This window comes from Neomonachus schauinslandi, chromosome 5 (genome assembly GCF_002201575.2).
Source record: "Neomonachus schauinslandi chromosome 5, ASM220157v2, whole genome shotgun sequence".
Classification (NCBI taxonomy): domain Eukaryota; kingdom Metazoa; phylum Chordata; class Mammalia; order Carnivora; family Phocidae; genus Neomonachus; species Neomonachus schauinslandi.
In genome coordinates, this window is record NC_058407.1 from 44,399,572 (window position 1) to 44,426,881 (window position 27,310).

Genomic DNA, 27,310 nt, shown 5'->3' on the forward strand with positions numbered 1-27,310 from the left:
ATTTTAGCAGAGGTGTGTAGGATGGAATCTTAGAGTTGGAGGGGAGGCAGGGAGAAGACAGGAAGCAAGGAGACACACTTAGAAATGTTCTATAGGAATTTAGCCCCTATTTAGGTCTGGGCCATGCAAATGACCCAGGTAAGGTTGGATGGAGAACACTGTTGGGATAGAGAAAATAACCAATTGAGTTGATTAGGGGAGAGTCAGCTTTCTTGGAATTCTTCAGAGGATATCTGATTGTGGGAGTTTTTATATTTTAAAATGTGCACATGCTAACATTTGACAGTTTATTTTTCTGCATGTCTTTTACTTTCTGACAGCATGTTAATAAGTGACTTTTTTTTCATCTTCAAAATATTGCATTCACCTTTTATTTGAGCCTGGGACTTTTGTAGTTTTCATGCCTAACATATTTTCTCCCTAAAATGTTTTCCTTCCCTATCATTTGAGAAAAGCATACATCTATAAAATTTTCAAGTGTATCTACTCCATCCCTGTAAAGTTTATCTACTCCACCCCTGTAAAAGTAAAAATTTGTGATATCCTTTCTATGATGGATGCAATTTAGATGTCAACTCTAGTGTAATTTATTAATATAATTTCACTAATATTTATTTAATGCTTTATTTAAATGCAGTATTGAGTGATAATTAAGGCTCCTACAATATTTACAACAGGCTTAGAGAAATCTATCCTCTTTCTGCAAGCTTTATTTCTCAGCTTTACTGAAATATAATTGATATACAACATTATGTAAGTTTAAGGTGTACAACAAGATGATTTGATACATGTATATATTGCAAAATGGTTACCACAATAAGGTTATTTATGTGAGTTTTTAAAAATCAGTATTTCAATTATATTTTGTGTGTATGTGTTTTACTGAATTTTATCTGATTTGCAGAAGAGAAGGAAAAGCATCATGCCTTTCCAATATTAGAAAGCAAAACAAATCACTCAGATCATTTAAATCTATAGAAATACATGTTTAAAGTGGTTAAGTGATATCCTGATTTCAGAAGAACCAGGTACCAGGGAACACACATCATAATTGCAGCTGAACAACTGAAGTTCAAGCCATGCTTCCGAGCTTCAATTTGAGAATACTCTCTTCGTCCACTTGGATTTTGTAGAAATTAAACAGTGGCATTTTAAGAAAATGCCCTTTTTGTAGCCTGACATATTCTAAACAAACACACACACTCTAAAAAGGCGCATCCAAAGTTAACCTTTTGAAAATTCAAACTGTACTGAGGACATCATAAATGATTCACCAGTGACAGACATATAGGTAATTTTTATGACCTGAGCCATGAATCGTTCTTTAGTTCTTGATTCAAGTGACTACTTTCCACTATATTGAGCCATGCATTTCAAAAATAAACCTTCTGCTGATAAGGAGATTTACAGAGAACAAAAAAGCCTTGAGTCAACTATTTATCTTGGACCAAATTCTGTGAACTAAGCTTAGTTCAAGCAAGAGGTTTTCTAAGCAGTTCATTTATTTTAATATGGTACAAGCATTTTGGAGTTCTACTGTAGCTTATGTTCATAGTGCACGGACAGAAGAGGAGGGGCAAGGCCTGGAGGTAACATTTCACGCATTCTTAGAGATAAGAATTGAGCACCTGCTTGAAGCAAAGCTCCATGCCAGATGCTCCGGAGATACACAGGCCTAGACTGCAAGAAGCTTATCCCTATTATAGAGGGAATAAAACATGTACACAGATCATTATGTTATGACAAATTATAATATAAGACAGAATATTATAAATGTTATAGGAAGGATACAAAAGCAAACTTTTCCAGAAATTCCAAAGACAGATAAAGTACATTGGTTTTCTGAAAAAGACTTCATGGTATTTGAATAGAATGGTGTTTCTCAAACTTCTGCATGCATGAAAGATGCCTGGGAAGCTTGCTAAAATTTAGATTTCTGGACCATCCCTAGAGATTCTGACTTATGCAGTCGGTCCGCATTTCTAGCCAGCACCCCAGGTGGCTGCGACAGAAATGACCCAGGCAGTGTGTTTTAAGAACACATGGTTGAAGCCTTAAAAGATAAATAGCGTTGAGAAGGCCATGATGAAGGGAGAAAGTATTCAGTTTAAAAGAATGATAGGATAAATAAAGAGATGGAAAGGTTTGATGTACCATCTGATCTCGGGGGGTGGGGGTTGGAATTCCTTCTCTCACTCTAGTTAGCCTATTAAAATAACAATGGTTTCTGATGAGCAGTTCTAGAATACGGAGAGACTTGGAGTTTTGCAACAGAACATATTTAATTTCACCATCCCCAAAGTATCCCTAAATTGCCCAAACACTGATGAAGAGTATGTGAAGTATCAATAAGAGGTCCTCACATGGTTAGGTGAACTCATTTAAACAGCTGCAGAACTCTTGAAGGAAGGGCAGCATAGAGCACTCACAAGGATGGTCAGCAAATAATGAACTCTTTTTGGAACAACATGCGGATACTGGTTTTCTGTGGGTGTGCTCTGAGTAACTGTCCTATCTTGCTGGTGCCAAACTTACTCAACTTATCCCTGCAATCAATGGGCAGTATTCATAAACATGTACCAATGACTGTCATGGCACGGAGGAGATGGGGAAGTCAACCATGCTACTCCCTTGGCCTGCTGCAAGTGACTGGGAGTTTCCTATGTCCTGTGTCTTTGGACATAAGCTCAGATTCCTTTATTCACATTTTACTTTCACTCATGTCCCTACTTTACATCTTATCTGCTCTCACACGACATTCTGCTGGAGAAAATGTTGATTCACAGACTGGAGAGCTCTCTAGGTAATATCTGAAACTGCCCACCCCACCTCCCCACCCCACTCCCTGACATGGAGGGCGAGGAGAGACTGAGGGATGAGGCAGACTACTCCAGATAACCACTCCAGGGAACTTACTTCCATGGCTTGTCTTGGGCAATGGGAAGACAAGTAGATCTTTGCACCAGCCAGCCAGAATCTTCGAAGCTTATAGAGACCTTCACTGGGTTCAGTCATGTATTCAGTCCAGATGGTCTCAAAAACACCTTACTCTTTCAAGACTGCATCCTTGGAACCATTTCTAGTGGTGTGGGAATGGTAGGGAGGACATGCATTCCAAGGACAGAGGAGGGAGTGAGGAGCCTCTGATTGCCTGGGTTTAGCTTGCAGGTCAACCAGTGGTCACATCTTCTCCATGACCTCCTCCAAAAGAGAAGCAACCTAGCATTCCTTCTCTGTATTGGCATATGGCTAAAGGAGTAGAGGTGGAGGGTAGGACTCAAGGAGAAACAATGTAGGATTATTTTTCCTCCAGTCCTAGCCCCAGCCTCCACGGGGTTCCTTTTCCCAGTGCAGTCATGCTCTTACAAGGAATTCCAAAGTTGTAAATGGCATCATTTTCTTGGATAGATTTATGTTTTGTTGTAATAGGTAATACTGTGAATGTTTTCTATATGAAGATAATTTTAGAAGGCAGCATGCGTACAAAGTCAAATGTATGTGAAGTTGATAGGATATTAAATGGAAAATGTGCCTTGTCATCACAGAATCTTGACTAACAGTGGCGGAAAAATCTCTTATGGAAACAATATAGACACTTTTTAAAAAATTGTACTTCTTGGTTAGTTCAGTTCTTCAACTAAAATTTCTTTCTCCCTTGCATGTTTTGCAACCTTTTGGCAGCTTTATTGTTGAAAAGCCAAGGTACATTCATAATTGCACCACAGTAACATGCATTTATCATTGGCAAAGGTTCCATACTATAAATGAATTACTGTAATAGATGTGTCATGAAATAGCATCTGATTATCCTCCTCTTCTTCTACTTTCTCCACCAGGCAGGTCAAAGTCGATAAGTGTTACTCTAAAGTGATATTTTTGAACAAATTAAAGGAATGGAGTGAGCTTTAAAGCTTTAGCTTTACAATATTTTAAAATGATCAACACTCTTTATTCTAGTTATGCTTCTAAATCCCCCCAAACATTTTTTGCTCTGTGCTGTTTTTGTTCATACTGGAAAAGCCATTGGTTTCTATACTGGCACTTAGGTTGTGCTCAATCAAGAAAATGTGATTGAAAATTTATTATATTTGAAGTTGCTGTCAAGAAATGGAAAAAGATATCATCTCTACCTTTGAAGAATGTATAATTTAGTTGGGAAATAAAACATATTGATATAAACTATCAAAGAAGTGTGAAATGGATGGTATAATCAGTAAGGGCTATATACACTAAAAAGAGAATCTATTCAGAGGAGAGAGATTTCAAATTGACCAAAAAAAATTTTTTAACTGTGAATAAATCAATGTCTAATGTAGATGATAAGATTTTCAATTGGTTTTATTTAGGTAAGTTTGAAAACTGTGAGAAGGAAAAAAATCCACCCTACTCCTCTTCAAAAAACTTTAGCAACATATGAGAGTAAAAACATTTCTTGGCTATGTAGTATGTTGATAGCTGTCATTTCAATGTTTCTGAAGTATGGAAAGTGAAGTTATCAGAAACATAGTGCAGTGTTCTGTTACCAGGATATTCTGTCTCCCTTAATGAACCCTTGAAGGAGTTAGTGTGTAGTCTGTAAACAGAGAAGTTCTCTCCAAACAAGTCCTACAAAAACATAGAGTAACCACTGGATCTACACATCTAATCGAGTAAGAAACTACTGACAAGTATCAGATCTGCTGGCACAATGATATCTGGGGGAAAAAATTCCCATCTCATGATTTAAATGGGGATGAAGATAAGCTACTCATATATAGAGAGTAGTTATCCATTGTACCGACAAGGTCAGAATCCCCAAATTCTTCCATGACAAAATTTAACAAGAACAAAAATTTTAATTTCTTGGTTTGAGTCCAAAAAACAGTCAATATTTAATTGAGATGTGGCTTAGCAGTATTCAAACGTTGGACCATTAATTATCTAGAGCTATGTGGAACAAGTTGATCCTTTTAAGGAAACTTCAAATTTTGGCATTCCTAGAAGTATATAGTACCTAGGGCATGGCATGTGATATTTTGCTTGACTCTTGCAATTTGGCCAATCTGTACAAGGTCTGTATTACAAAATCAAACCTCTTAAGTGATGACGAATATTACAGTAAGATAAATATCTGTAGTCAAAGCAAATGAAATTTTTACACAGAAAATTCAAACAAAGCATTTGCCATCACTCAAGTTGTTCAAGTTACAAGAATGACTAGAAACTTAACACAGGGGGAACCTTATTTTAAAATGAATTTGTGACAAAACAAGCAGATACTCATCTACGTATCTAACCATGGAGTTCCTATGTTTTGTTACTAACCAGAAAAGACAATGTGATTTTTTTCCTGTTTTACTTATCCAAAGTTAGGTTTTGGCATTTCTTTTTGCACTCAAGAGAACACCCAGTTTCTATGTATCTAGAATCCTACTTGACAGTTCTAGAAACTCATGTCACTTTCTATTGAACCAAAACTAGTAATATCACATTTCAGTCTAAATCTGTCTTCTAAATCACCAGGTATTGTTTTTCATATGCAACAAGATGAGAATTTTCAAACTACAAATTGAATAAATTGAGTCTAAAAGATTGGAAAATTATTTTAATGTGTAATGTGGGACTGTAATTTCATTTTTTTTCCATGTGGAAATGTGCCTGGTTTAAGGTTTCTTCCTCTGCTCTTAACTCTCCTCCATTCCCCCTCCATCACAACACACACACACACACATACACACATGAAACATCTAATTTGTGTTATTACATGAAACATTTCATTTATCTCAATTACTTTCACTCAAATATCACTGAAAAATGTTGAGGTCATCCACGCACAGAACAACTTACTTATATAGTATATTGGTGTTATACTTAAACTGTCTGTAGTCCTCTAGACACACGTTACATCTTTGCAATATCTTTGTGTGCTGAAGTCCACTGCCATTTTAAATATGGCAAGCCTACTTTCCCATTCCATTTTTGCGCTAAATTTTGGTGTATGTCTACCTAGTAATGTTAGCTTGAAGCCATTCGTATTAAGATTTTAGCTTTAGGACTTCTACACAGATCTTTGCTCATTAAGCAGTTCCCTCCTTTACTCTACCTGGCAGCCAGTTGTTGAAATTCTTGGGTAGACCTGAATTTGTCAAAAAATGTCTCAGTGAAGTTAGTCATTGTACAAATTTTGCTAACTTAATAAGAAGCTACTAATTTGGAAGGTCTTACTCTACAGTAAAATTTCCTTTCTGCATGCAAACTGGCTCACTGTTAAATCATATCAAGACAATTACATATAGGGTAAAAGACGGAGAAAAAAAAATAGCAGAAGTAGGGATAGAGGGGATTAGGGTGCTTTTTTGGTCAGATATGGCTCAAGAGTTCTCCAATTAAATAATTCACACTCTACTAGTTTGCTAAAATGTTCCAGAAGTGGTAATGTTTCTAGTTCCTTTTCCAGTGAAAAAATGAATTCGTTTGTATTCTGAAATCTCTAATTAGCCAGAGATTTTAGGAAAGGAAAGCAAAATTTAACAACCCAAGGGAGGACAAGAACTAAAGAATTGACGAATGAGCACAAAGAGTCAAGAGCACAACCAGGCGGTTTCAATGTGCCCAGATGCCCTTTGGGCCTTGTTTGACAATCCCAAGAACACATGTCACTTTCTATTATGCACACAGATATGCTAACAGCTCAAAACTTTCACTATTCTTTTTGCAATGTCAAGTGAAAAATACAGTGTCTGTTGCTGAAGAAGGCTCAGTGCTCAGCAGGCAGGTCACAATGAGAGAGAGAGAGACAGAAGTGAGAGTAAAAGAAACTGGAAAAGAACTAGAAAAAAGAATATTCCAGATGATAACCATTTATAATAATAGTTTATGGTAAGTTTATTTCCCTGATGTGACCATTTTATCCCATGTGTCAGGCTTGAGCTCCAATTTCAGGCACTTGCCAGATGAGGCACAGAAAACAATTGTTCTGTTCAGAAGGGCAAAGGTGCAGTCATTTGATGGAACACCCTGCCAACGGGCCTTCCCTTTATTTTAAAGCAAAATAAAAGTTGAAAAATTGTTATTGCTGATAGTAGATGTGGATATAGTCATACTCATTAAGACTATAGAGAAAAGGAGGTAAGAGAAAGCGGGTGACAGGAGAATGTCAGTGTCAGAACACGGAAAAAGAGGCATCTACACGGATGGCCTGGGACCACTCGGCTTCCCACACAGCACCAGTGACCTGGTATACAGCAGGGCGAGCCGTTGTTCAAGCTTATTTGCTTCTCACTACTCAGCTAATTGACAATACAGCTTTTGTTTCTGTATTTAGTGAAGAAAGTCAAACCATAATAAGAATGTCTTAGATTTCTAAAAATAGGTACCTGGGTAACATTCCTTAAGGGACTTATTGTTCAATTTGGTATCTGCTGCCCCAAGGTTCTTAACCATGACTGTGTATTAGAATCATCGGGGGTCTTTTAAAAATGCTGATGCGGAAGCCCTATGCCAGAGATTCTTTTTCATTGGATCGAAGTACTGCTCAGACATCAGTATGGTTTAAATGCTATCTAGGGGACTCTAGTATCAAGTTAGGCAGAGAATTACTGAGCCTTGCCAATGTTCCCTAAACCATGGTCTAGATGGATTGCCTCCACTGGAATCACCTACAATCTTGTTCAAAATGCAGATGACTACATCCCACCCGTCACCTACTGAGATAGAATCTCTAGGGTTGGGGGCCAGGCAGAATGGCTTGTGTGTGTGTGTGTGTGTGTGTGTCTACAGTCATACCACCCTGAAAGTGCCTGATCTCATCAGAACTGCTTCTTGGTAAGTTCCTGCATGATTCCTAGAGAAAATTCCTGCAATCGTGCTTCTATAACTTAATGATCCATTTGACAGGCTCTTCAGGTAAAAATGGTACCCATGCACAACTCCCCCAATTGATATTTTACAATAACCATTTTTTTGATTTCTGTGATTATTTCACAGCACAATTTTCATTTCAGTACAGAAATAAATAGACTATATGTGTATATATAGATGATATAGATTTGGAGAGATACCATATATCTCTATCTACGTGAAATAAATATATAAATCTGTATTTCTCCAGTACATACACATGTAGACACTGGCTATAATACAAATAGGAATAGCCTTGATTCTGGCTTTAAAGGACTTCCATTTCTAAAAAAAAAAAAAAAAAAGGTTTCCACTTCTTATTTTCATGCTCATGACAGAGGAGGATCTCCTATGGCAGTATAAAGTATCAAGGTTAAAATCCCATATGGGTGGCTATACAGAGCCAAATTTAATGTCCTCTGAACAACCCTTAGAAAGAGAAAAACCCTGAGACATTGAAAAATTTGAGTACCACTTATGAGTCCTGATTATATATATTTTATAGTCCTGTTGTTACTGAAGACTGTTCTTGAAATTCAGGGATCTTGACAGTCTGTCCAATGTGGAAAACCTATTAAAAAGCAATCTGAAATGCATTGCAGGTGAAATCACTTTTACCAAAGTGCAGATCATTTAATTTATTCTAAGGGCATATAATTGGAAAAAAGACTACCTCAGTATCTTTTTTCTTTTTTACAATATTGCATAAATACATACTTCTTTATTCTAGCTTCAGTATGTGTACAGTTTTGGAAAAGCCCATGTGAGAAAAGCTAGTGAATTTTTTTCTCCTTTCATGGACCTCTACAGTGTGTATACTCAGAATTTTAAAAATGGGTTCTCAAGTGAAAATAGAAGAATGAAAAAGCAGAAGGTATTTATCTTGACCTTATCTGCACATGTCAGAAAATTAAGACAGTTATGAATTACACATTACAGTATAAAATTTTACTGTCAGAGGCAAAATTCAAATTTGTTCTGCTTTAAATACAGAAGACAAATTTTCTCATTTAGAAAAATCCACTTTGTTAGTGTTTGGTTGTAATGGAACAAAAATTTCATGTTGAATACATACTGATTCAATTTTTACTGAATAATTTTAAAGGCATACCATAGAAAACACTTATCTGCTAAACTAACACAAAGTTATTTATTTGGTAAATGCTTTAGTAACTTGTATTTACTAAAAGAATAGTTACTGTTTTGTTTCTAAATCATAAAATATTAAAAAGAAAAAAGTACTTCCATTTGGCATATTTTAAACAAGTCTGTCCATTTGGGAAATGGCTTTAGGAAAATAAACTTTATTGCTGAATTAATTCAGGTTCATTAGAAATAGTCCACATAATATTTTAAAAGATTATGATGAATTCAGTGGTATCCAGAAAGCCACTTTTGAAAGCTCAAGGGCAGAATGTCTCATCTTGCTCCGAGTAACTGGACAGTGCATAAGCTTCATAGAACTAATGTGTTTTATTTTATAGTTTGAATTTGTTTTCAATGACTATCAAAACATAAAGGGACTAAAATATAGCAAAGGAAATGGCAAGTATATTCATATGTGACAATGTACAGGGAGCATTTAAAAAGGTAATGTGAGATTACTATTATACCATAGTTTAAAAGGTAGAAACAACATTTGAGGAGAAATTCACTTGAAAAATGTTTCGTACTTGAGAAGCGACAGATAAGAAACCCATTTTAAATAAAATTGAATAACACAAAATTAAGAGTGAATGTTCTCACTCAGTAGATCCTACTTTATATGAAGGTGGGAACAGGATAGTGTCTAAGAGCAAGCACAGTATTGCAAACCTAGTAGGGGTTAAAAGGATAGCAACTGAATGATTAACTTGGAAGATAAATGCACTGCACATTCAAGGCAGATGTTCCTTACGGTAATATTTGCTATAAAACATTTCACTCTCTCATTTACTTACATGACATAATAAAAATGTGTGTGATTAGAAGTAAGTTGACCTGTGCCAAGCTAGGTCAAAGCAGTTATCTTACACTGAATCTACTACGCACAGCAGGCCAATGGAAAAATGTAACTTCGAGTAAATTCAGCAGCTGCAGTCCATCTATACAGTTCCAAGCTGAAAGGAATAGTTCTCTGGCCTCATTGCTAAGCGAAAGGAAAGTTCTGGCTAGACTAATAGGTCTCCTCTGCATGTAGGACAGAGGTTTAATCTGATCTTTTGGTCCACTGGTGAAGAGCTTTGCAACCCATCCTCTCTTTTTACTTGTTTTTCAAGGCTGATTGTCTAGAGTATCGGTTAATTATCTGTTGTAGCTTAAAACCCACTACACAACACACTAATGTAAAACATTTTGATGAAAACTGTCATAGGTCATATGAAGTAACTGTTAAGAAACGAGTGTCAAACCAGAATGCACTAATTAACATTTTTTCTTAAATGAGTCAGTGACAATGAAAAAATAAGCTAAGTATTCGAATCCTCTATAGAGACTGATTTGTATGGATAATCATTATGCTTCCATGCATATAGGAGGCAGATTAACGACTGACTTGAACCACATAAGGCTTGGTTTGCAGGGTTTTGAATTCCAGCTAATACCTATCACCAGTCATGTAAACTGATCCCAGCCCTTAACCTCAGTCTCCCCATTGGTAAATTGGAACTGATGGCGTTTCAGTTATAAAGTGAGATGATGTCTATAAAGTGCCTGGCATTTAGTACACACTCAAATGTTCATTCTTTTCCTATATCTGACCTCATTTAACATTAATACAGCACATAAAAAATTAATTCAGATAAAAATGAAGGATTCGTCATTATTTTTCTTTTTTCTTAGTGCATTAGTACATGAACTGGGAATGTACAAAAGATAGACATCTTCAGTGTACTATCCTTAAAGTACTGAATATTCAAAATAAAGTCCCTTAATGTGCTATGTGTTCAAAATCTGAATAAAATCATACTGTCTATGAATATGACCATTTGTGAAAAAGTTATTTTAAAAATATAATGCATATACTTATACATAAGCAGTATACTTAAAACTGGAACATATATTTTTCACCAACTGCTTATTTTTAATACTTAAGACTCTTTAAAAACTTTTCTAAACTTTGAAATAAAATTTCATAAAATAAAATTGAAAATAAAAGCTACTAGAATTCCCTTTTGTTAGAGTTTTCCTGAATAGAAACCACATTAAACAAAATATTTTAATAAAAAAATTCCTTATTAATTCAAAGCAATTGAACTCAGGGTTACTCTTATATAACTAAAATTTGAAATTTTAGAATATTTTATAAGAACATTTTTGTACTCAAAAGTTCACATATACTAATTCGAACAAAGACATTATTGCCCAGGCTAAGAATTGTTGAATCTGCTTTAAAGAATATATGATTAACTTAAAATTAACACATTGTGAATATACAAATAGAATGCTAAACCTATTTTAGAAAACTTGAACTACTTTTACATAAGTAGGTTAAACATTCTTCCTGCAACTTACTGATATTATTAAATTGCTCAAATAGCTTTTCTTAAATTCTATCCCAATTTATATTCCAATTATAAAGTTTAAACCATGTGGTTTTATTACACTTTCTAAATGTTACACATTTCTGTAAAACACAATTAAGTGCTGTGAAACCAAACATTGAGAATTATCCTCAAGTACCATAAACGTTTTGAAAACTAGTGTACAAAAATAATTGCATAATATTATCTATACCTAAAAATTTAGTTTCTCTTCTGTAGCATGTAATTATTTTTCTTGTTGCCCTCACTCTGATTGGCTCATGATTTATGTTTGTTGCATTTATTGTGATGTGAATTCATCCAGGCCTTTTTCTGCTCTTCCTTCCTTTCCCTTCACAGAGTGCTTTGTGAAATAAAATGTGCTCTATAAATATTTGTCTAATTAAATTGAATGTTACCCCATATAATTAGCAGTGTCAAATGATCCAGCTATGATCTCTGGCAAAGGAAGAAAAAAGTGTAGGAATCTTAATTTCTCATTATATAAACTTGTACTATGTCTTTAAGAGGTATATGTGGTTACCTCAGGTTATCCTGAGAATAATTGAGCTATTTTAGGTCTTCAGTTTCTTAGAAAAAAAAAATTCCTTAAAATTTTAACAGCCAGTAGATTTTAATCAAATATATCATTGTAAACTTCTTCAGGAATTCCTATGCTGCAGCTGCATAAACATTGCTTTTTCACAATTTAGTCTGCATAACATTTTACTGAATATTATTTTCACTGATTTAGATGGAAACCATTTTGTCTGTGGCCTGACCATCTGTTACTACAGATAGAGTTTACCAGAGAAATGTGTATAAAAATAAAGCAAATTATCACCATGTTAAAGTCCTATTTAAACAGTGTTCACCAAAAGATCAAAAAAGGAAACTATAATCAATGAACTATATTTTTTTCACAATATTGGGCTGCTTATACTGACTGAAGTGAATTGCTGATGAACATTTCATCCAGTTGTTTGACGTCATGCCAATTAGAAACACAGACTTTAAAAAATAATATAATTAGTGTAGACCTATTTCATCACGTATTTTGACGCTGCTTCTGGTATTTGGAAGACCTCTCCAACTCGTGCAATGGATAGAGGCATTTCAAAAACGTCTAATTTCATTGTAGGAAGGTTTTATTCAAAGTCTAAGGTTATTGTGCCTGTACTCCAAATAACAACTATGTAATTTTCAATGGTTCATGTTGCTACTCTGAGCCTCAGTTTTCTCATCGGACCATCAGGGCTAATATAATTTATTATGTTTTTGAAAGGAGCCCAATAAAACAGCACGTATAAAAGCTCTTTGCAAATGGAATGCAATTTATAAGTACATTATAATCTTAATAACCTTGTAAGATATTACAGTTATGTTTGTAAATAGCACTGTCACAAAAATCTCAGTCTTATGATAGGAAGTATCTTAGAAATAATATAAACCAAAGTCAGCTGAAGCGCCAATTAAAATCTGGGTTATTGAAACTCAGGAATCAACCTCACATTGGAGAAATTAACCTTAGAGCTCATGCTCGTCTATTTTTTAAAAACTTAAAGATTTTAAGAAAAGTTTAAGGAAAAATGTGTGAAAATGGGAAAAACTTTTTATTTATAAGTTACCTGGTGATATTTAATATTCGGTATGGTAAACAATTTAGTTCTGTCTAACTGAAACCAAGTTTTGTGTTGAACATATATTGACAGAGTAAAGATTTAAGCCTAGATATTGAACACTTTCAACAATTTGTCATTTCATGCATATATAGGACTTGTAAAACATACAAAGAAGAGAAAAAAGATAAAAAGTCTATGTAGAAAATAGAATTTTATAACTACATTTTACAGAATATTCCAAGAGATATCATTGGTCATTTTATTATTTTGAAAATATTACTTATTTAAACAACTAAAAAATGTTAAAGCCTGATATAATCTTCAACATTGGAAAGGATAAATTATTGAAAAATATGTAGAACAGAAATTCCATCTCAATGCCATTGATACTACTATACTGTTGAACAGATATTCTATGAGGTATAGAACATTGCACATAATTACACATTTAGGATTTGACATCGTAGCTAAACCAGTTGTTCAAGGCCACTAAAACACTGAAAGAGGATTAAGATTATTAACAGTGGGGAGGAAAAAAGAACTCTAAAAGCCTTTCTAACTCAAATCTGGAAATGGTGATTTCACTCAAAAAGAACGTCACAACTACGAAGAATTTTAATAATTCATGACACAAAATAAGACATCCACCTCTAATTTTTTAATCTATTTACCTCTATTCCATGAATCCAAGAGTGATATTGTACATGTTTTGGACCTGCACAGCAGTGTGGTATTTATTATTGTGATGTCTCAGAACTTGTCCCTTAAGGATTTTATATATGTGATAAGTACTAGTAAAATTTCATGACTTCTGATCAGAATGCCTTTTAGATTTTATACTAAGTATTACTATGTCTTACTAATACCACACAGTGTCCTTAAAATTCATGTGTTTTACTTGAAAGAAGTGCTGAAAATGTTAGGTATGAGTAATAGTTATTAATTTCTAAAAAGATAAAATTCAATTGTGGGTGATACCTGTTCAATGGATTGGGAAATTGCTCCTTTTTACTACAGACTCAAAATAAATCTATGGCTCTGGCTCCTAAAATACCTATTTTTTCCCCCCAATGTTCAGTGACTATTAGAATATATTTCTCTCAATAATTTGCAAGAAGATTTGGAGGAGTGGAAAACCTCAGGACAGTAGAAAGTTGTCCACAAACTTTTGCCTTGGGTCCAGTGGTTGTGTTGGTATTTTATAATGGCAAACTTAAAATAAGTTCATTTTTGGATAATCTAAACAATGTTTGGAGAGCTGGCCTACTGGGTGAGAATACCATTTAAAAGCACTTGTGTTACATAACAGACAGCCATGACAAGGGCTATTTAAAATTCTTAGGTAGAAGAGAGCTGTCAATGCCAAAGGAAAAGCTTTGCTCAAGGAAAGTAACTTTCCTCTAAACAGATGGCGCAGCGGGGATCCAAGGTCATTACATGGTATCTGACCTACTTGAGGCCCGGTCACTTAATGGAGGATTAGACTGACACAGACACAAAGACCAACACACACACACACATACACACACACACACAGAGTTTTTAACCCTCTGGACCACCCAACATGAGATGGAAAAACAAATAAGATGGAAAAGAAACGTTTTCTCAGCACTGATAATTATTAAATGTGCACAATTGTTTTATGCAACAGGAAGTTTGACCAGAATGATGACAGAATCTATATTTAGGATACGTGGCTGCCACTTTGGAGAATTAGAAGAGTGTTTATACATAAATTTTGTTTGAACTCATTTTCATGTAGTAGAATAGACCATTGTTCAGGAAATAGATGAAAAAAATCTATAACAGTTGAGAAATTTAGTCAGGAAATCGTCAGAAAGGAGAGTGTTAAATTCTTTTCAGCCTTTTCAAAGTTTGCATAAGTTTATAAAAAGAGATAAAGTTTCTTTGATCGGAAGAGATTCTTTGCAGAAGTGCAGTGTACAACATACTATATACATATAGGGCTTCCCTCTGTACATATACATATGTATACACCATCTATATGACTTTTTAAACACACGGCTTTAACTCGAAGAAAATGAGTTAGCAAAACAGTCATCATTGCAAGACAATCCAAGTGCTGAAAGAAGTGATAATGATCACTTAAAGGGCTATTTCACCTCCCACATTGCCCAGGACCAAGAACAGAATTCTTTTTTAGTTCTTCTTTCATTGCAACACTGATTGTCATAGATAATCTTTGTGCTTTTGTGTAATGCCCATCCTGGATGTAACATACATTCACATATGACGTCAGACAGTTTAAATAAGCATGCTGAACACAGGCAGGACCACACAACCATGCAGAAAATATTCTGAATATGTTTTTCCAAACTGACTGCAACATCAACATGCATCACTATCATAATTGGTCCTGTACAGCAAGGAATGTACAGCTGAAGCCATCATGGCTAGTTTCACTTGCAAGAGTTTCTTTAGAGAAGAACACCCAGTAGAGAAACAAAACAGAATGAATGAAACAAACAAAAAGTCCCCCAAAACCAAAAATTAAAAAAAAAGAAATTTCCTCCCACACGTTAACGCTGAAAATCTGGCCATTTTTCACATAGCACATTTTCCTCATTCCATAGAAAGCAGGTCTTCTCCCAAAATTTGGAGTTGAATTGTTCATAAGAGAGATTTTAGTGTCTCAGAGCTTTTCCTAACCATTGGAAAAGCTCATCTTGATAAAGCATTTTCCAGCGCACGTTGGCTTCGACGGTTTCCACGGCTCTCAAGAAAGAGGCAGCAGCTACTCCACTGTAGTTCTTCATGAAGTTCTTCAGCTGGAAAGAAACATTTTTGAAGGGTAAATATGCATGTCTCAAACTCCTGTCGAACATATATAAACAAGACTATATGTAAAACAAAGTGCCACAGTCAGTGCAGAAGGCATATTTAATATGGGAAGCAAGCTCACTAACGAAATACAATACAACAAATTGCGTCCATTAGGTGCAGTGTAGTTTCTTTTGGAACCGGAAGGAAAAAAGAGTAGACATTACAGTTTCAAGAGCTCCAAATTCAGCTTCTTGTTTCATAAGTAAATATTAAAATAGACGTATTTATCTTTTCGTAATAGGTTGAGGGGACTGTGGCCAAGGCTAGTTCTAATTGCAAAGCATATCCAATGTACAAATAGCCTTAAAAACTGAAGATAAGGATTAAAATTCCCTCTTTGTTGGTAGAGATCCAACTCTTCTTCTTCTTCTCCAAATAAGTAGCATAAGGGCTTGACTCTTACCTTTGGTAGGAAGGGATTACCAGTTATTGGGTGGTGGGAAGAAAGTAATGATGCTATGAAAACCGGATGATTAATGACATTTCAATTGCCCGGGTGACTCAACTTAGAAAGAATGAAGGAAAGCTAAGTGTGGACTCATTTAGCTAGATACTTTGAGCACTTAATTAAAATAAGTTACAATTTTAAAATGCTTTGCTATTATTTTTCTGGATATAAGATTTTCTCTAGAGAGCTCACGTATTCTGGGATTGCTCAGGGACTTTATTTCAAGATTAAATATTAGCAGTTTTTCTTTCTGACTGATATGTCTTAAGAAACTGGCAACCAACCAACAATCGCAATGCTAATAGGCAAATATGAAAAATCAACTTGCAACACAGAAACATTAGTGGTGTAATTAGTGTGGGTGTGATTCATCACATGGTGGGTGCCACATGGAGGATATGCCAGGAGGGAAATGTAGTGCATCCAGATTGACTCAGGAGCAGGGAGTATGGGGGGAGGGGCATTTAAAATGGACTCTTTAATACTTTTTTGAGTTAATCTAGAAATTGGCTCATTGGTAGCTTGGTTTGTTTATGACAGTGTTACTTTGATTTCATGATACCCATGGGTTTTCTCAAAGTTTTTCCTCTACTTTCCTATAAAGCCCCATGCCCCCCACAGCATTAGCAATGGATAACTATATCTCAGAGCTATATCCTTTATAAGACTTCAAAATTACTATGCTTTGATAACAAACATGTAAAATATCCAACATATAACAAAGATTTATTGATGCTATTCTGAAAATTGATTTGACATTTTACCAGATTTATACAGACTAAGAGGAAGAAGGGAAGACATGGGAGTTTATTGAATGTCTTCAATATTCCAGGCACGGTGCCACACACATATGCCCGTTACAGGCACAAAGATATTAAAAGGAAGTCTAATGGAAACATTGAATTATATTTTTAAACTTTAACTGATTAATCCAATAATTCATATATATTTATACGTTTGGACTCATTCATTCTGTATTCCTAAAGCAACAAGTAATACATTATGATCTATGTCTCGAATTGTTTTAATACAAAAGTACGGTATATTACAGCATACATGTGTATATACATTTGTACCTTACAGTGGAATTCTTTACATAATATATGTCAATCAGGAAAAAATTATATTTACTCCTCTTAAAATATATTCTGCTTTATTACATACATACTTTCCTCGGCAGTACTAAATATGCCAGATAGTGATAAATGACCCTTTGGCAACTTTGACTCTGCAGCACGCTCTTGGCCCCTTGAGGAGAGAGAGAGTGAGCCAGCCTGAACAGTGAAGCAAAACGCTTCCGTACTCCTCAAAGGCAAACTATGGGTTTGAATATGAATGTGTTATTGACACAAAGACAGTAGGTCAGATTATCCTGCCAGAGAACCATCAATAACAAATGTAAGTGGTAGGCCCCCAGGGATTCATTTCTTAAATCACTATTTAAGTGCACTAAATACTTGCCTCATGAGCTCAGAGAGCCTGAGGTGACTCGTATGAATCTTGGGAGTAGCTTATTCGTCAGAACATATATGGCCCACTTTCCGTAGTCGGCACATATTGATTTTATGCCCAGATTCCTCTGCAGCTCTTCTGTCAAACATGTGGTTACAGCAGCTATCTAACGGGTCCTGGGGGGGTGTGATCATAGCACCTTCCTGACCCCTTGCCTGACTTTAGAGGCCCCGGGGTAGATGGAAGGGACTTGGCATTCCAGTTTGCTTATTTCTGCAGCTCTTTGGTAGATTTTCTGCTGTTATTAGCTTTTATTACTGTGTTTCCTAAATACTTATGCCAGCTTATGCTTTTATTTGAAAATGTTGCAAGTTTAGACATTTTTATAAAATAGCATTTAGTAAGATGTCAGAGTTGTTTGTGCTTCCTAGTCTTAGCATAAAATTTCTAGACATGTTTGTTAATTTCTCCATTAGGAGACATTTTCAGGTTTAAAAAGAAAACTCTGATTTTAGGGTACCCTAGACCCTAAATATCACAAAATAAATTATTTGTAGAGTAAATGGCAAAACCTAATATACTCTCAGTAACCATATAAATGAATTGAATTAGCTATTGCCCTATTATGAGGTTTATATTTTCAACATTAAAACTGTAAATGGGATGTCTGTGATGCACAGGATCTATGTTCCTCCACAACAGGGTTGTAGATTAGGCTCAAGAAGAAAAAAAAAAAACAAAAACAAACAAGGGCTGGAGAGAATTGCTCAACAGGCATTAGTATGATGGCAAAGGGCCTCTGCAGCTCCCTCAGGTTGTACTTCCATTAGTTTAAAATTAAGGAAATAACACACTGTTTCATAGAGAAATAGTGTTCAAATGGCTAGAGCCACGTAATTAGAAGGAAATTACCAGTTTCAGGTACTAGAATGCAGTTTTGGGGAAGGAACCCTGCAACAATGGGCTGATGGGGATCATTAACATGAAAATAAGTTTTCAGAATTCACAAAGATGTTGATTCCCTTTTGATCTATATATACTCTTGAAAATAAGAATATGCCCCCATCCAAAGGGAGCGCATTGGGTTTTCTGCTTGTGAGGATCATTGGTTATAGAAGGATGAATCTGGAATTTCCTCACCCCTTTTACATTAATGGCGGGGGATCCCTTCATGACATGGCCACTTGTGCTGACTTTCTAGTTTGACAACTGCCCTCTGAGGCTTTGCCATACTTTCATTATCTCATCATTGTCTTAACGATTGGGGACCGCTGTCGTGGAGTGGAATGGGAGTTTGCTTTGTATTCCTTGCACATGCCACAGAGAGATGGTATTGTGAAGTTAGCTGCTCTGTAGGTAATGGAATAAAAGCCACAGTTCAGTTTCACGTTTGAAACTGCACTTTTCATTACAAGGACATTTCAAATGACAATTAAATCAAGTGGAAAAATATTAAAAATATGTGTGAAGTAAGTAAGACAAAATGGTCAGCATAGGATAAAATCAAATAAATATCCATTTAAAAGATCTTTTCCCAGGGCCTGGGTATACCTGAAGCAAGGAAAGTATGAAAGATAGACAAGAGTTTGAGGAAGAAGAAAAGGGAGCAGGTACAGGAGAGAGGCAGCAGGAAAGGGGCAAAGGCAGAGAAGACTGGGGAGAAGACAGGAGAAGGAAGGGAGCTACAAGGGAGGAGGAGGAGGGGAAGGGAAGGGTGGAAGCGATTTTTCACATCTGTGTTCACTTCAGTGGTTTCACAGGTTGTGACTAAATGAGTCTTTTACTCACTGATTCCTGAATGTAAAATCAAGAAATTAAAAGTACTTCATTTAAATACAGAGAAAATTGGAAGCAATCATTCATTTAATTGTTCTTTCATTCTGTTTCATATAGCTATGAAAGAAGTCCTTCTTGGGGCGCCTGGGTGGCTCAGTTGGTTAAGCGACTGCCTTCGGCTCAGGTCATGATCCTGGAGTCCCGGGATCGAGTCCCGCATCGGGCTCCCTGCTCGGCAGGGAGCCTGCTTCTCCCTCTGGCCCTTCCCCCTCTCATGTGCTCTCTGTCTCTCTCATTCTCTCTGTCTCAAATAAATAAATAAAATCTTTAAAAAAAAAAAAAAAGAAGTCCTTCTCATTTAGCTTCCTTTATTAAAAAAAATTTAGTAAAACATGGGCTGGGGCTTTCAGAACCAAATCCTTTAGGGTTGGGAATACACAGCAGGGATAAAAATTGAATTTCAAATCATTGCAATCAGAGACTTAGCTTAGCTCATCGTGTGTAAGAATCCAAGTTAGTGCATGAGAGATGATCATACAACATTGGGCAATATTAGAAGATGTTAAGGATGATGCCAGGGTTGATGCTCCTGGGGAAATGCTGCTCAATATGATTAGCTCTGGGTCACAGTCTCAGGAGTTCTGTCAGTGAGAGCAGAGGAAGCCATGATTCTCAAGACCAAATATATAAAATATATTTATAATGGAGTTGAGCAGCAGACAAAAAAGTGATAGATGGTTGAAGCCCAGCTCATCTGAATCATCTAAATGTATCTATATTTTTTCCTCCCTCCTACATACTTACCCCTCCACATTTCACACCCATCTCTTTTACAAATGTGAGTTAATGGTCAAAAAAAAAATTATCTCCAGAGAAATAAACCAGAGAAAAAACTATTAATCTCATTATATATTGCCCGATACATTCTCTTTCATACATATGAATTCATTCCATTGAACAGACTAGACAGCATGAGGCATTATTATCACACCTAGTGATCCACTCCCTGTATTGGCCTGACCACAAAGCAAGGAGACTTAAGTTCTATATCTTAACACCAGCCCTGATCTTTTGTACCCAAATACTGAGTCATTGTGACAGGATGGGTCTGTCATTTCTAGGATCCTAAGCTGGGTTCACATCATCAGCTGAGGAATAGATGATTGGATCAAAGAGATCTGGAGTGGATTTGAGAATCATTATATTCAAACATCTCTCAAAGGCATTTTATGCTTGTTTGTTTGTTTTTTAGATTTTATTTACTTATTTGAGAGAGAGAGAGAGAGAGCACTCACATGGTCAGAGGGGGAGGGAGAGGGACAAGTAGACTCTGAACTGAGTGCACAGAGCACTAAGAGGAGATCTCAAGACTCAGATCATGACCTGAGCCAAAACCAAAAGTCAGATGTTCAACCTACTGAGCCACCCAGGAGCCCCAAAGGCATTTAACGTTTAATATAATAGAAATAATTTTGCAAATAATGAATTAAATCAAGTCTTTATCATGAACGTATGTTTTTTTTAAGAAATGGATATGAATCTGTTGGAAAAAAATGGTTAAAGTGAATGTATAATTTCATATATTTATAAAAGAAAAACATTAGAACTCATATATTAAAATATTTACCTCTTTGAGTTCACCTTCAGTATTAAGAAATTCTGTAACTCCACTAATGAGTTTGGAATTCATAAATAATGCCTCTCCATACCTGGAAAGATAAAAAAAAAAGTCTTGATGTTAATATAGGAAGTAATTAAAGAAATACTACTCTATAGATTTTTTTAGAATCCTTTTCAAGGGCTCCATTTGACCAATGTTATCTTGTTGCCATTAAGATCTCTGAACATTTCAAGGTCATTTCACCAGGGAGCCAGGGAGGTGCAAAGAGCTGTGACTGCAGAATACCATCAGATGCCCCCTGATTTATCTCAAAATGTTTCAGAGAGGTCTAAGTTGCAGTAAATTAAAAAAAAAAAAAGGAACCCTCTAAAATTAGATTTAGGAATTACTATTATATTTTCAACCCAAGGTTTGAGGGAGAAATATTTTTAAACTTTCTACTTTAAACAACTTAGTTCACTATGAGGAAAAAAAAATCCCAACAAAGGAATCAGGAGTGTAATACAAACTTGGGCATTATCAGTATGTCACACAGATCCTTTGGTCTGGTCAGTCATAAATGACATTGGCATTCTTTTTCATGCTTAGAAACTGAGCCAAATTTCTTTGAAGTGCTCCCCAAATATTAGTATGTTTTCATGTAGGCATTAAATTAAAATATTGAGTTGTTCACTTGGATTGCATAATCCTTGTACCACAGACATAAATTCTTGACTCGTGACCCACAGTAAGGAACAATTTGTATTGGTGAGATGGCAAGGTTTCTCATTTTATTGATTTATCTCTGTTGTGCTAAGGATACCTGTCACAGGCTACCATACTCTTAGAATTAAGAAAAGTACACTAAAAAAGATTCTGAGGTTTTGGAAGCAAAGGCTCAGCCCCCATTATAAGAGGTTTTCTAATGCTGTCCTTACAGTATTGTGGCACCTTTCTTTTAGGACTTGTTAAATTGACAATATCTCAAGCCTAATTGTTATATATGGCAAGGGGGTACATGTGGTTTTCTAAGTGTCTGGCTTGAGCAATTGTTGGATGGCCATATTATTTACTGGGGAAAGGAAGACAAGAAGACAGTGATGGATTTAGCTTTGCAGGTACACCTCAGTAGGGGGGTCCAAACAGGCAACTGTCCATCATAGGGTGAAGCTTAGACAAAATGTTTGAGTAAGAGATCTAGATTTGGGAGCAATTGAAACGATCGAGCAATTGGAGTAGATGGCAACTAAAAACAGGGAGAATCTGCAGGCAGGAAATAGGAGTACCTTGGATAGCACCTAGTGTTCAAGGATTGACAGAGGAGTAGGAGCAGATGAAGAAGACAGTCCTATTTGTCAAGATAAACACTTCCATATCTGTAGATATACTGAAATCTCAACCTTTCTACCTTTCGGTTGGAGACCATGGAGTCTCAATGAGATAAAATAAGCATACCAGGAACCAAACATTTTTTGGTTGGAACTGAACAATACCTGCACTATGCTGAACTCTGACAGACAAAACCACTCCCTAAGGAGACTGTGCATTGGCAGATATTTGACACTTTTTAAAGTGAAGTGCTCGTATATATTAATTTCACCTGGTATCTGACTATTCACTATATTAGGGGTACATGAGAGCAAAGCAAGTTTTAATCTTCCAATCATTCCAATTTCTGAGCTGCAAATACAAAAAAGCCAATATGTCTTCTAGGAATATCAGTGCTCTCTGACAATGAAACGTCTGTAGATAGAATTGTGCTTTAACAGGACACATCCATTCAAATTGAACCCATTATACAAGGGCAACTGAGAAAGCTATACCTTAAAAATGTAGTTTACACACCAGTTTTTAAGAGACAGAACAAGAGGTCTGTTCACTGTTTGGGGACATTTAAGTTTGAGAACACACAGCATCTACAGGCTCTATAATAAATTTAATTTTAAAATGCCATAGAGATTATCAGAGTAATAAATCAACATTCATTATAATACATTTAAATACATAATGAAACGTTTTCTTAAATTGAGGCTGAAGAATTCTCACCATGAAACAAGATGTCTCAGGAATGCATTCCATTGCAACTAGAGTTATACAATGATTCAAATGTTCCTTCTCTATATCTTGGTTTTATTTCAGGTGTTTTATATTTATATTTAAAGAAAATTTAAAACAATTCTGCAGAGGTAAAATTTTCTTGTTATATAATATAATAATTATATCTGATTTATAAATCTTTTTTTTACAACACATTTAGAATATAGTTTTATGATATTTCTTCAACCTTAGACAGCTCAATAGATTTTCCACAAAAGTTGTACTGCTAAACCTTTTTAATCCCACATTTCCATATATAATCACAGTTTTTAATCTTTATTACATGAATAATGTCATAGAATCATTAAAATAATTCTGAGTTTCACAGAAGTGGCAACACCCATCTTGGTTGACTATTTTAAAGTCTAATTCTATTATCTGGACCTTGGTTTTAACACAAAAAGTTGGGCCCTTATCTCTCCTATGTCACCTTTAATTTACTCACTCAAGTTTGAATGACTGAACTCTTATTTCTACCTGGTATTTAATATCTTCCATTTATCTCTGAAAAACTTCCAGGCAAGGTCTCGGCCATGTGGATTTCGAGCGACATGGATTATCACATCAATTGCATCTTGATCTAACACCACCTCAGAATTCAGTGATAGATTCAGAAGCCTTTAAGGATAGAATTGTAGAAAAACTTTTAGCCCAATAACTTAAACATTTTTATAAAATTATAAAAATTACATGCATTAATTTGTCATATTCTTTAAAAGAACAGTCTTGTGTAAACTACTAATACAACTTACCAACAGAACAATTTTCTGTTTATAAAAGGGGGAAGAGCAAATTCATAGCACTTTAATTAGCTCATTAATTAAGTTTTGAAAAATTCTTGCGGGTGAAGAAATCACAATTTTGTTCTGATGCTATCAACTCACTTTAAAAAATCTTTATAGTAAATACTTCCTTTTTCAATGAAACGTTGTCCTATTATTTAGTGAGAAACAAAGGTATCTCTTTCTATTCAATTAGCTTTAGTCATATCAACATGGCAATTTTCCTTAGCTACAGTAACTAGTATATATTCGAGGAAATAAAATCAAGTTCAGTGTAGTTTGATTAACAGAGAGTACTCTCATTACACAAATAATTTTAGAAAATTAATTGACCCACCTATTTAATAAGTTCCTGTCATCACTGCAAGTTAAGGCTTCCAATAATATTTTCTTCTCAGAAACTGCTGTGGTGGAGTGGAATTTCATCCATATGAATTCCCAGACATCCTCATCTAGTAGTGAAACTCCTGTACAGTAGACGATGTCTCTAACATTTAGTGGTATTCTAAAGAAGCAACCCATGTTGGTTTTCTGTTAATTAAAAGCTTCATAGCATTGAAACTAAAGACAGATGCTGATTTACTACAGTCAGTTTTTTATTTTATTTTTTTTAAAGATTTTATTTATTTGCGAGAGAGAGAGAGAGAGAAACAGCATGAGAGGGGAGAGGGTCAGAGGGAGAAGCAGCCTCCCCGCTGAGCAAGGAGCCTGATGTGGGACTCAATCCCAGGACTCCAGGATCATGACCTGAGGCGAAGGCAGTCACTTAACCAACTGAGCCACCCAGGCGCCCCTACAGTGAGTTTTTAAAAAAGATGATTTTGTTAATTAGATTTTACCTGAAAGAGAATAATACTATATAGTAACAATATTCAAAAATATTGGCAATTGAATGATGTAAAATAATGTATTTTGAATGCAAGTTTTATTTCTACTCTTGAAACTATATTTAAACAAAAATCACGGGACACCTGGGTGGCTCAGTCGGTTAAACGTCTGCCTTCGGCTCAAGTCATGATCCCACGGTCCTGGGACCTAGCCCTGCATCAGGCTCCCTGCTCAGCTAGGAGCCTGCTTCTCCCTCTCCCTCTGCCACTCCCCCTGCTTGTGATCTCTCTCTCTCCCTCTCTCTCTGTCAAATAAATAAATAAAATCTTAAAAAAAATCAGAACACAAAGGCTTAAAAAAACAATGCAAACAGGATGCTTTATATTTCCACCAACATCAATACACTTACCAACCAAACATTTTCTCTCATAATTGGTAGACCCAAGAATGACAAGAAAGCACAGGCTGAAGAGACTAACTTGAATAAAACAAACATTTTCTCCTAAAATCATAGACAAGTCTCCCTAAAATTAGTTTTCTCAAATAGGTCTTCACATTTTGGAACCTAGAAGATTACCGATAGAGATAATAAACAGATAAAACATAAAGTAATAAATTTTGAGAAAGTAGAAATTTCTTTTTCCCTACATTTATAAAAGTGACTATAAAAATAGAACAAATTTGACTTGGACTCCAAAATAAATATTATGGTGGGAAACTGTGAGTGGATTTAATTACTCTTGACTATTTATAAGTTGTAAATGCTCATGTTTACTTTAGCATATCAATTTTTTACTAAATATTGTTCTCTCAAGTCTCAGTATATATCCCACATTTTAAAAACCGAATTCTCTGAAAGAACACTAGAATACTTACAAAAAGTCAAAGACAAATACATGTCTGCTTTGTGTCATATTCAGTGATCTACTATTTAAATTTCTCACTTGTAATTTGAATGTGGCTGATTAAGAGGTGTTTTCTCTGGGTAGCAAGATAAAACAATCTCTTCTAAAGATTTAGGACCTCGATTGATGGTTAAAACACGCTATGGTTGAAGGGGTATTTAGAAAACAGGAGGAAGTGTCTGAATGACCACCAGGAAGATAAGCTTCATCTTATTCTGTTAAGCAGCTCAGTAGAGCTACACTCAGAATATTGAGGATTGTGTTTCAGGATACCACAATGCTTATATTTGCTAGAAGTATCATACAAAATTAATTGTTCCCAGAAATGCCTAAAACTATATTATTCTGTCTCTTCCTAGAAGTAATTTGGAGTATTTGGAGAAAAGTTACTTTAACCTCGCTAACTGAAGCCTTTTTTCTTTGTGGTATTAGAAGGCAAGCACTCTGTTTTGTTTTTAAAGGAACACAGACATCAGAAGAAACCATCCAAGAGCTTCAGAAAACATTGCTACCACATTCAATCATGGTAGATAGCATACAGGATTACAAATATGCTTCCATCTTTACTAACTATAATAAAAAAGTTAAGAAACCTCGTCTTTCTCTAAATCAACAACTAGAAAAGAGGATGAGTCTTTTCTCCCAAATATTATAGGCTACAGAGCAAAACACTGTATCATTGTTATGACTTTGGCCAAGAGATCAATAGAAAAATTTGCAAGAAAAAACAATAAAATGTCTACTGAAATCATCAGCTCATAAATTAATGTATATTTTCTTTTTTTCTCAATGTATATTTTCTTAATGTTAGACCTAATAGAAAGTCATTAAGCTACTAATATACTAAAGAGAATATAGGGATAGAGCCCACTGAATTAGGTTTTTTACTGCCTATGAAATCCATCTCCAATATCAATGGTTTCAAGTAGAAAAAGCATACAGAAATATAGAAAATGCAAAAAAAAGATATTAACTATATTCCTTAGAAATAACTTGACTGCCCTATATCATAATCAGTAGCAATAGTCCATATTTTGTTATTCAGTAGATGTTGCTGACTGATGCAGAACTGTGTAAGATGCACATACAAATGAATAAATGGACTAGCCCGTCCAAAGCCCTGGGCACTGGCTAGAGGAGCACGAGAGGCAGGAAATAGCAATTCTGTGCAATACCATGTTCCAGGTTATACATTTTATTTAGTCTATATAATAATATCATGCTATCTGCATTATAAACTTCTTTTTGCAAGAGAGGGAACTCTGTTCTCAGAGAGGATATTTTGCACTATCACCACTATATAGTAAACTGAGATCCAGGATGATCTGTACGTGAAAGTCTTTCCCATTTTTATCAGCTTAGAGATGGCTATGACAACGGAAGTATGATACATTGTTTTCTATTAGTGGTAGTCATCAGAGTAATATGGACACATCCAACTTATCATGCTCTCAGTGCTGAAGTGGCCACAGGGTCGCCGCTAACCTTTTTTTTTTAAGTTAATTTTCCAAAACACAGTTAAATCAGTCATCTTTGAGAAATATTCAATATGGGCAAGACTGGATTTCCAACAATAAG

At 35.3% G+C, this 27,310-nt stretch overlaps 1 protein-coding gene across 1 annotated transcript in view; it reads right to left on the bottom strand.

The window, feature by feature from the left end:
• Positions 1–15,509: 15,509 nt before the first annotated feature.
• Positions 15,510–27,310, bottom strand: part of TRHDE (thyrotropin releasing hormone degrading enzyme) — a 364,092-nt gene continuing 352,291 nt past the window's right edge. Inside the window, exons 16-19 of the mRNA XM_021678576.1 lie at positions 24,337–24,504; positions 23,695–23,835; positions 21,148–21,229; positions 15,510–15,789 (exon numbers count right to left, since the gene is read on the bottom strand). Coding sequence (XP_021534251.1) covers positions 15,646–15,789; positions 21,148–21,229; positions 23,695–23,835; positions 24,337–24,504 — 535 coding nt within the window. The 3' untranslated portion in view covers positions 15,510–15,645. The remainder of the gene's footprint in view (positions 15,790–21,147; positions 21,230–23,694; positions 23,836–24,336; positions 24,505–27,310) is intronic.